At 39.9% G+C, this 10,871-nt stretch overlaps 1 protein-coding gene across 1 annotated transcript in view; it reads right to left on the bottom strand.

The window, feature by feature from the left end:
- The window catches only part of LOC103725629 (guanylate-binding protein 1-like), a 27,913-nt gene that overhangs the window by 10,002 nt on the left and 7,040 nt on the right, over positions 1 to 10,871 (bottom strand). The window contains exons 2-7 of the mRNA XM_029558571.1: positions 7,506 to 7,714; positions 5,562 to 5,689; positions 2,051 to 2,160; positions 1,624 to 1,820; positions 1,039 to 1,281; positions 1 to 235 (exon numbers count right to left, since the gene is read on the bottom strand). Of these exons, the coding sequence (XP_029414431.1) occupies positions 1 to 235; positions 1,039 to 1,281; positions 1,624 to 1,820; positions 2,051 to 2,160; positions 5,562 to 5,689; positions 7,506 to 7,695 (1,103 nt within the window). The 5' untranslated portion in view covers positions 7,696 to 7,714. The remainder of the gene's footprint in view (positions 236 to 1,038; positions 1,282 to 1,623; positions 1,821 to 2,050; positions 2,161 to 5,561; positions 5,690 to 7,505; positions 7,715 to 10,871) is intronic.

A 10,871-nucleotide genomic window follows, 5' to 3' on the forward strand; every position in this document is an offset into this window, starting at 1 on the left:
TTGAAAAAGATTTCTATGGCCTCTTTCTCACTGATCCTGTGCAGATCCAGCAGCTCTTGGATGGTTTCTGTGGGCAGCTGCACCTTCTGTCCCATCTCTTTGTCATAATGTTCGATGGCCTTTTTCACTGCAGCTGAGTTCTCTAGCTGAGCTAAGGTCGAGACTGCATTCTCCATGCACGGCAGGTCTCCGCTGCTTATGGCTTCTACATAAGTCAGCACTAGCTTCTCTAGACCTTTCAATGGGGAGCACATGATGAAATATACTTTAGAGTTAAGAGATTTCTCCCTTCTGTATAATTATGAGATGGTCTATGACCAGTTGTTCACATTTTCAATGGCACGAGCATCATTCACAAGCCTGGTACTCTGACCTACTGAAATATAACTTTATTCTTTAAGGAAACCCAGACATACTATGCAAAGGAGAGAGTGAAAGTCCTTGCTGCAGATAAGGTAGACCTGTTTATATTGTGCATGAATCTATCAGGCCCCTAACACCTTTAGGCTAAGAATATCATGTCTTTGTATCTATAATCAGTCTTCTGAATCATATCCATGGCAAGCATTTGATGAAATATGTATGGGATAAATAATAGAGTTCTTACTTGGTTCATTCGAGCTCAGTTTTGTCTTATAGAACTTTCTGTGGTAAACCAATTGTTCAGTGTCTCTACTTTCAATGATAGTTCTAACCATTAAAAATACCTGTTGATTCCAGGAAGTAAGTCCATATAATCTGGTTTTAACTGGACTTAATTTTATTTAAACTTAAATTATTGCACCTGCATCTGATGGCCATGGAAATAACAGCAGTCAAATTTGGTGCAACAGTATTAAGAACAGAGCCACTTAAACTTGGTTTTTTTTCTCTTTTCCACATAAGACATTTGGTTAATGAAAAATATTAGATTTTAGATGAATTGTGTCAAATTTAACATAAACACCTTTGGCCCCTATACTTCTGAAAGCAGAAAATAAATGAGCATGTCATCCTCCCTCTGCCTTGCAGGGAGTGAGGACTGGGAAGGAGACTCACGTGAGCCGTTGACCTTGAGGCCTCCCGGCAGAGTTTTAACCTTGGAACTGCTACTGATGTAGCAACAGAATTCTGCCACTTGCTGCAAAAACTCAGAATCGATCTCGTTTTCTTGCAGGGTCTCGAGCTCACGGAGTTTCTTCCACTCGGTGGGTGGATAGAAGACAAAGCATTTCTTCTTCGGGAAGAACTTTCGAATACAGAGTCGGGGCAGGTTGTATTTTTCAACTTCTTCACAGGTACCTGGAGAAACACCTTTTTAAATGGGTGTGAACAGCTAGCAGAAGGGTTAGTGCGCCATTTATGAATCTCTTCAAACAAATGTTCCCTCTACCCCTAGTCTTCAGCCATGCGGAGCTTCCCGGACCAAAGGAAGGAGAGGAAAGCAATCTAATAACAGATTCCAAAACGGAAAGCCAAGAAACAACTTAATGAGATTAATATTGATTCTATTAAACAAGAAACTAAACAAGAATTATTTCTTAGTAATAACCAGGAGCAATAAACAAAAAGCAATATAAGAGGTTGCACAAAAATTAATTATTGGAATTTTTTCCTCTGTTTTCCAATCACCAATCATGGTACCTTCATTGAGCTTCAAGGAATTCTCCAGGTACTGATCTGCTGTGAGTAACTGTCCATCTATTTCTAGCTTCAGGGTCATATCTCTCAGAGTCCAGACAAAGTCAGGGAAGAAGCTGACAAAGTTGGCAGAGTCCTCCACCGCATCGCAGCCAGGGGAGGATTTGGATCTGATACGTTTTGTCAGCTCTGTCACATAGCTGAGTAGCTAAGGAAAAGTGATTAGATGAACAGGGTCCCTGATCCTCTCACCTCATATTAGTCTCATCTATTCCCACAAGGATTTTGCTGTTTTGACTCATGCCAATTTATTAGTAGGTATACAGGATCCCCCACATGCACACCTTGCATTTGGTTTATTTTGAGTGTCTTTTGATATATTGACTCCTCCATTCACAGGCTAGGATGTTCTGCACCACAGAAAGGATACTGCAGTTGGTCCATGGCCTGCTGGTTGATGGCTCCCATGCTATTGTACACAAAGGTACTGCTCAAAAGTACTGTCAAGGCAAAGATCCAGCAGTCGTTCTGGTTGTCACCCTGAAAGTCAGAATACATGTGGGTCAGGGGTGTGTTTTGTTCCTGTGTCACTTTCCAGTTGAGCAGTGGCAAAACTGTGCTCATTTAACTAGAATTTTCCTAGAGTACTTAATAACTTCTACCAGTTTAAATCTAAACAAAATAATTATGGATTCTACTTGAACTTTGAATACTTTTAGTAGTATATGCAGCTTACACTCATTCTCATGAGACATTCTTATGATCATTGGTGGGTAATTACAAAAAGGGCAGTGCACGTTGGTAGATATTCTAAGAATGCAAATATATTTTAGATTTAGATATTTATCTTGTTTTTTTCATAGCAATGTTGACTTGCATGGAGATATAATATTTGTAGCTATTTTATCTCACAGTTCTTTTTTCTAGTGCTAGAAATGGAAACCAGGACGTGCACAGCTAGTCGAGCACTGTGAGTGAGTCACGTGCTCAGTCCTGGCAGCTATCTTGTTCTTTAATTAGTTACTTCAGTTATATCAAAGCACTGCCACAAGGCAAATATGTAATTATATAATCCCATTCGGTATGGATCAGTAAGCCGAACTAAAAGAAATTTTAAATTTGCTTAAGACTCTTAACAGCAAAGTTTCTGTTCACACACAATCATCAGGTTTCTGTCAAATAAGACCCATGACACTGAGTTTACTTTTGATACTTTTATAATGTTGGGTGTTTTGCCCAGCTTACAACTGGGCATTAGTAATTTAAATACGGAGAACCAACCATCCTGCTCTTCTATGATTCCATTTTCTGAACATTTTCCTTATATAGTAGCTACATTTAGCCAAAAGATATGCAATGAAAAATGAAAAAGATCTATCCTGCTTAGCTGGTCAGAACCCATCAGATGCCATCTTCCTTCTCTGGGACTAGACTTCTTCTTGCTAATGGAGAGCTCCCAATGAGCCTATCCAAAAACCAGCTAAAGGTAGGCGATGAACACCCTCGCAAGCTAATCAAATACTTACCTACTCAGTTGTCATCTTTAGGCTCCCGAGCTAAGCCTGGAAAGCTCTGTTCCAAATTCAAATTAGACTGGTCAGCTAGCTAAAACCAGGCCAACCTGCTGTCATCTCTCCACTCACAGTCCTAACTGAGATTACCTCACCCATGGGACCAACCTGGAACCATCCCATTCCTCCAATAAAAAAAATCAAAGGTGAGAACCTGGAGCACAGACCAACTAATTATACACATCTGATCAGAAAGTAAACAAACTACAACAACAATAAAAACAGAACCAAACTTCAACTCAGCAAAGGCAGGCTAGAACTAGAACTTCATATCAGACACACAACCAGCAAAAGAAGTCCATGAACCCAGGTCACACTGCAAAAACACTAGTAATATGAAAAACCAGGATAATATGTTCTCACCGAACCCCAACAGTCCAGTAAAAGTGTTCTACAATGAGAACTATCAGAAGAATCCCAGGATAGAGAACGTAAAATAACAATCATAAACATGATCAAAGGATTCAAAGATCTGTGTGTGTGTGTGTGTGTGTGTGTGTGTGTGTGTGTGTGTGTTTGACAGGGTTTCCCCCGTCCCAGCACACCTGGAAGTCACTATATGGACCAGGTTAGCCTCTGATTCACAGAGATCTGCCTGCCTCTGCCTCCTGAAGACTGGGATTAAAGGCATGGACTACCACACCCCGAATGGAAGTCAAGGATCTAAAGAACACACAAACAACTCAGAGAACGCAAGGGGAATAGGAATAAATTCCTGACTGAAGCTCAAGAAAATACAAATACACAGCTGCACGAAATGACGAAGACAACTCAGGATTTGAAAGAGCGAATTCATAAAAGGGATAGAAATATTGACGAAAACTCAAGTTGAAATGAAGATGAATTGAAAAACTCAAGAAGCCAATTTGAAATAACAGGGGGAAGCCTCACCAACAGAATGAATGAATGGAAGAGAATAGGTGTCTATGCGACGCCCACCCTAAGTGACACATCTACAATGTAACTTCTACACCTAAGGCTAAGGGAACATAGTGGAACAGGGGTCGAAAGAATATTAATGCATCTTTCAACCCTCACCAGTGACGTGCAACAAATGGTGATTAACCATGAAAGCCACAGCTAGCCAAAGTGCAGAAAATAAGAGACTGCAGAATGTTATCCTTGAATAGAACACTATTTCCAACTTCTGACACCCAAGGCTCAGGGACCATTGCAGGGGAAGGGGTAGAAAGACTATAAGAGCAAGAGGTGGTGGATGAAGGAAACAGATTTCCAGACATCTGGAATCACAGCAATGATTACAGGATACACAAGACCCAGGCAAACTCAAGCAGACAAAACCACAGCATAAAATGAGGATGTGGGTAAGCAGCCCCAGCCTTGGCTGAGGAACTGTTTGTAAACAGGAACTGCTGGGGGAGGGAGAGTTGGCTTTCTTTATGGGGTGACAGTACATAGATTAACCAAGATCCAATAGATGGTCCCACACCAAAGGATATTTAAGAATACAAAGTTGACTTGATAGGTCTTGATATATATGAAAGAGTACATGAAATGCAGGAGGGGGGAGTGCTGTAAGAAGGGTGCAGATGGGGGATGGAATCTAAATATGGTCAAAATATATTGTATGAAATTTGCAGAAATTCAAGTAATAAAAAGTAATCATTAAAATTAACTCAGATAAAAAATATCTGAAAATCCTTAAAATATCAGTTCTATTTCAGGTCACTGTAATCCATTGAGTTAAAGATTTAATACTGAGAGAAATGCCCAAAATGAAATTTGTTCTAGGGGAAGCATTCAAGAGATAATCAACCACTCTATCCACCCAAGAAGGAAGACCTGCCCCAGGCTGCCACTGCCCTGCCTCCCTCTCCTCCTCTGGTGCCAATCCCTTACACTGAAGAAAGAGCTAAAGACCTTGCTCGCAAACAGCATTCTTCCCAGAACAAGAAACTCCCAGTTCACCACTTCACCAAGCTCCAATACTTTGACTTAGGACCACCTAGGAGACATACCTCTGGGAGTGTCTATGAGGGCGTTCCAGAGTAGATTAACTGAGGAAGAAAGACCCACTCTGAATGTGGTCAGCACCATCACAGACTAGGCTGAGGTCATGAACTGAATAAAAAGACACAGTGGACTGAGCCCCAGTGTTAATCTCTCTCTGTTCTCTGACTGTGGATGCAATGTGACCAGCTGCCTTGTGGTCCTGCTGCCTGACCTTCCCTGTGTGGATGGACTATACACTAAAACTGAGCCAAAATAAACCATTTATTCTAAGAAAAGAAAGAAAGAAAGAAAGAAAAGGTGTGTTATGTTTAAATTCAAGCTTATATTGGTAAAATGTGAAGTGTAAGGAATTTTCATAGATTAGGGATTAAATTGAAAATGAATTCCCATTCTCACTTTCTCAACGTCTCCCAGGCCTTCTGTGTCAAGCAGAACTAGAGTGTGGTCTGACTTGTGGGGATGAGGCACACACCACATCCAGATTCCTTTGGTGTGAGACTGAACAGTAGAGCCAAGAGAGAAACCTGTAAATTATAGAAAAACAGAGAGATTTAGTAGCAGGTGCTAAAAGAAATTGAGTTAAAAATTAGCATCATCTGCATCTTAGCTCTGGAAATTGTTATTAAATATGTCAATGCCATTGTAATGAAATGCTTCTTCTAAGCTTGTGGTTATTAAATAATTATTTTAAAAAATTATCATCATTAAGGTCAGCAGAGGTAACTGAAACCAAAACTAGCATTAATATTACCAAAAATAATCACAATATTCAGTACCTGAAAATATTCAACATATTATGATTTTTAAAAAATCACATTTAACAAATTAGAAGTAAAAGAAAATTATCTCGGTGGAATAAGGGCCATATTTTGAAAATCCATACTAACATCCCATTCAATTACTAAAGATAGAAAGCTTTTATTCTAAGATCAGAAAATGAAAAAAAGGTGCATATTTTGGACATTATTATTCAACTTGGCACTGGAAGTGTTATCCAAAGTAATTAGTCAAGAAAAGAAAATGGCAGAAACCCAAATAGGAATGGAAGAAGTAAAATTATCCTGTTTATAGATGGCATGACCTTAATGTAGAAAACCTCAAATATGTATCCTAAAATAGATAAAATAAACAAATCCAACAAAGCTACAGCATACAAATTCAGCATATAAATCATCTTTATGTGCTGGGCGTGGTGGCACACACCTTTAATCCCAGCACTTGGGAGGCAGAGGTAGGAGGATCTCTGTGAGTTGGAGGCCAGCCTGGTCTACATAGTAAGTTCCAGGCCAGCTGGGGCTACAGAGAGACCCTGACTCAAAAAGACCAAAAAAAATCACCTTTATGAATTCTATAATTGGTTCCTTTTCTATACGGCAATAATGAATAACCTGTATAAGAAATTAAGGAAGCTATAATCCTATTTGCAACATCAAAAGAATGAACTACTCAGGATTATACTTCAACAAGAGGGTAAAAATCTGTGTAGTGAAAAGCATAACTTGTTGAAGAAATTATAGAAGACACAGTCAAATACATATCTAGTGTTTATGGCTTGGAAGAATAGTAATCTTAGAATATCAGTACCATTGAAGTGATAAATGCTCTTTCTTTTTGTGCTGGGGAATCTTGCTAGGTTACCCAAGCTGTTCCTGAACTTGGGGGCTCAAATGATCTTCCCACTTCAGCCTCCCAAGTACTGGGACTTCTGCCCTGAACCACACTCTTTGCTCTCCTTATATTTGTGTAGTCAAATCAAAGAAATAGGTTGTAGAGTGGTGGTGGGAATGGTCAAATGGAGAACTACTGAATAGTGGTTACTTAGTTTATGCTGCAGAACATGGAAAGTGCCTGGAAATGAATTGATTTGATGATTATACAATGAAGAAAATTTACTTAATGCAACAGAATTGTGTGCTTTAAAATGGTCATGAGTTAAGTCTTTGTTAATTATATTTATGATATTAAAAATCAAACTCAAAAAAATTGAAATCATTTTAATCTTAAAATCAATAGTAACTTGTTGTTACAACATCAACTTTTCAATAAATGCTTTACAGTTTATTACAGGCTGTGATATAAATTAGCTGTCCTTACTAATGCCTCTTTCTCTCTACAATAGAAATGATTTACGTTTTTGAAAAAGAATCTAAGACAGAGTAAGGCCTGCTTTTGAGCTGACTTACCCCTGGAACAGAATGAAGATTTAAAAACCTAACTTTGAATGGGAGGTAACCTTCCAGTATTCATCTCTTTCTCTAACTTCCTCTCCTCATACCCTATGCTGGAAGCTGACACTGCTGGTGGACAAAGACCTAGCACAGCTCTGCTGGTGGTACTCACCTGTTTTCTTCCCAGCCAGTTTGTTCATCAGGTAGGATTTTCCCGTGCGGTAGAAACCCACGATGGCCACCACCACCACAGGCTGAGTGATGGCTGACAGGATCTCCAGGGCTTCCTGGTTAGGTCTCAGATGTCCTTTGACATTCTCAATGAGGCACATGGGTTCTGGCATGTGGAGCTCTAAGGCCATGTCCTCTGGGACCTCTTGACTACAAGGGAAGAGATGTAATCAGAAATCTCTTCTCTCAGAAGGGGGGTGGAGCTATACAGTCCTCCAACATGAACAAACATTGTACAAGTGGCAATGACAAGGTAAGGAAAAATCTGTGCCATTTTAGAAGGTTATGGAAATATTATCAATGTCTTTGAAAAAAATGTCAATGTAACAATGAATTATCAGCAGTCAACTACTCTTACAACCCAAATTCTCCTTTTAGCTTGTGAAAGAAATTTTTCCTTTTGTATTCTTATTTTAAAATTTATACTAGATATCAAGTGGCCAAGGAAGTTTACAAAAATTAATTTTAAAATTCTAGAAATATAGAGAATTTTCCTTTTCAAAAATAGAATTTCTCTAAATATAGGATCAAATTAATTTTTTATCAAAGACAAATGCACAAAATTCAATATAGATTATTATTTCCTTATTTCTTACAATGAATACTCTCATAAATAAAAACTCAGTTTTTTTAATGACTGTCCTTGGATAATTTGCACAGGTATTTAGTATTTTCCTTCCTCCTCTACCCAAGCTCTTATGAATATTTTATAACACTGCTATTTCATAACACTGCTGTTCCCAAAGTGGAACCAATACAACTTATTTCTGCAAGTTTTATGGATTGATGATCGTGGGAACACATGACTAGAGGCTCTTTCAAAGACTTTGAAACTGTGAATGAGGCTCCCAAAAGAGAAAAGGCCGCCCCTAAGTTAAATATTCTACAAGGCTGACTGACTGATACAAACTGGTGATTGTAGGGAGCTAGAATGTCACTGGTGTGGAACCAAATTATCATGGCTGTCTTATGGCCATCCTAGCCCTCTAGATAGCAATTCATTGTCTGCCTCCAACCATTGACCTACATCCTTATAAATATTTGGAATGTACCGAATCGTAGCTTCCCCCAAACCCCAAATCTTAGAATGTCATCAGATAGCATTTGAGGTCCAGAGCTGAGGTATCCTACTGTGCTGTAACCTGATACTTCACCAGTGTATTTGAAAGTGTCATTTATGATTTTCTCTGTTCTGTTCTTACAAAGACTTCATGCTCTGCTTCCCTGGGCTGCACACCCTCCAGTCTCTTTTCTGGATACTGGGTCTGACCTCTAGGCCCAGAACCACCACTGCTTCCTGACCCCTTGCATCCAGAGAAACCCAGTTCCTTCTGGAAATCTCCAGGAGCCCTCTGGGCCTGGTCCCACCCTCAACTCCCTCTGCTTCCCTGGGCTTACACATCCCTCTGTCCTCTCTCCTGGATAAGTCTAGTGCACCCTATGCTCCTTGACTGCCCCAGCTGCATTCACCCTCCCATCTCCCCAAGCCATCTCTCCTCCTAGCCTGGGTACTGTCCCATTCCTTCTCTTGGCACCCCAAACATGGTGGGGACCACCGTTGCTTCCTGATCCTTTGCATCCAGACCAACCCAGTTCCTTTTCACAGTACCCAGGAGCCCTCTGGGCCTGGTCCCGCCCCCACCTCCCTCTGCTTCCCTGGGTTGCACAACCCGCCAACCTCTTTCTTGGACTCCAGGGCTGACCTCTGTGCTTCCTGATCCTTTATATCCAGACCAACCCCGTTCCTTCCTGTAGTCCCCAGGAGCCCTTGGCACCTCTTCCCGCCCGCATCTCCCTCTGGATCTCTGGGTGGCTTGGCAACGAGCTGCCTGAGACCAGCATCTCTCCTGGGCCCTGCTCCCAGGCCAGTCAAACCCCCAAATTCCTGAGGACAACATCTTTCCTGGAGTGATCCAGACCTTAGGAGAAAGCCTGAGAGCATCTGATCCTCATCTGACTTGGGCCTCTCTGGGAACTCCTGAAGACAAAAGCAATCTGGCAACCGGAAGCTTAGACAAAGTAGCTTTTCATGCCCAAAAAGTAAACCACAAAGACACATAAGATTCAAAAAAGAAGAATACCTAAACTTGAAGGCCTGAGTCTGACACAAGAATCAGAAACTACAAAAGAAACTCACATGTCAAAATCACAGAGAAAAAATAACAGGAAAAACCAAAATAGCATATCCCCACCAAATATCAACTGTCCTCTAGAGGAGTAAAATGAGAACTCCCTAGAGATAATGCAGGACATGGAACTCAAAAAAACAATTATGAACATGACAAAAGAATTCAGTGAATTTAAAGAACACACAAAGAAATCAAAGAACTGAAGGAAGATAGAGATAAAATTCTGAATGAATTCAGAAAAGAGCTAGAAATATTGAAGGCTACCCAGGCTGAAATGAAGAAGGAAGTGAAACACTCAGCCAATTAGAAACAGCAAGAGAAAGCCTCACCAATAGGATAAATGAAATGGAAAACAGAATATCAAGACTGGAAGATAAAGTGGACGAACTAGGCCACTCAAGCAAAGATTATGAAAACTTTAAGAAAGAACAAAAATTGAAAATGCAAGAATTGAGTGACACTGTAAAAAGACCAAACTTATGATTCACAGGTATACAGGAAGGAGAAGAATCCCAAGATAATGACACGGACCGGATCCTCAACAGAATCATAGAAGAAAATTTCCCAAAATTAAAGAAAGACATGCCCACACAAATACAAGAAGAATATAGAACACCAAACAGACAGGACCAGAAAAGAAACTCACATCACAGCACATCATAGTAAAAACACTAAATGTACAGAATAAAAGGCAATACTGAAAGCTGCAAAAGAGAAACAACAAGTCACATATAAAGGAAAACCCATTAGGATTACAGCTGACTTTTCATTGCTAACTAGGAAAGCCAAAAGAGCCTGGACCAAAGTATTCCCAGTTTTAAGTGCTCACAGATGCCAACCCACATTACTATACCCAAACAAAGTGTCTATTGTATTCGAAAGGGAAAGAAAAATCTTCCATGACATAAATAGGCTGAAGGAATTCATGTCCGCAAAACCAGCCCTTCAGAGAGTTCTGGAAGCAATACAAAGAGCTGAAGAAAGGAATGACTATACCCAAGGGGTTGCGGAAAGAAATTCAATGACGGTATAACTGTGGAAAAATACAGCTATATCAAGAATATGAACAGAAACAAAAATGACAGGATTCAATGCACATCTTTCATTAATAACTTTAAATATAAACTGACTGAACTCCCCAGTCAAAAGACACAGACTAAGTGAATGGATTAAGAAAA

This window comes from Nannospalax galili, unplaced genomic scaffold (assembly GCF_000622305.1).
Source record: "Nannospalax galili isolate Female #2095 unplaced genomic scaffold, S.galili_v1.0 scaffold1669, whole genome shotgun sequence".
In the NCBI taxonomy this organism is placed as follows: domain Eukaryota; kingdom Metazoa; phylum Chordata; class Mammalia; order Rodentia; family Spalacidae; genus Nannospalax; species Nannospalax galili.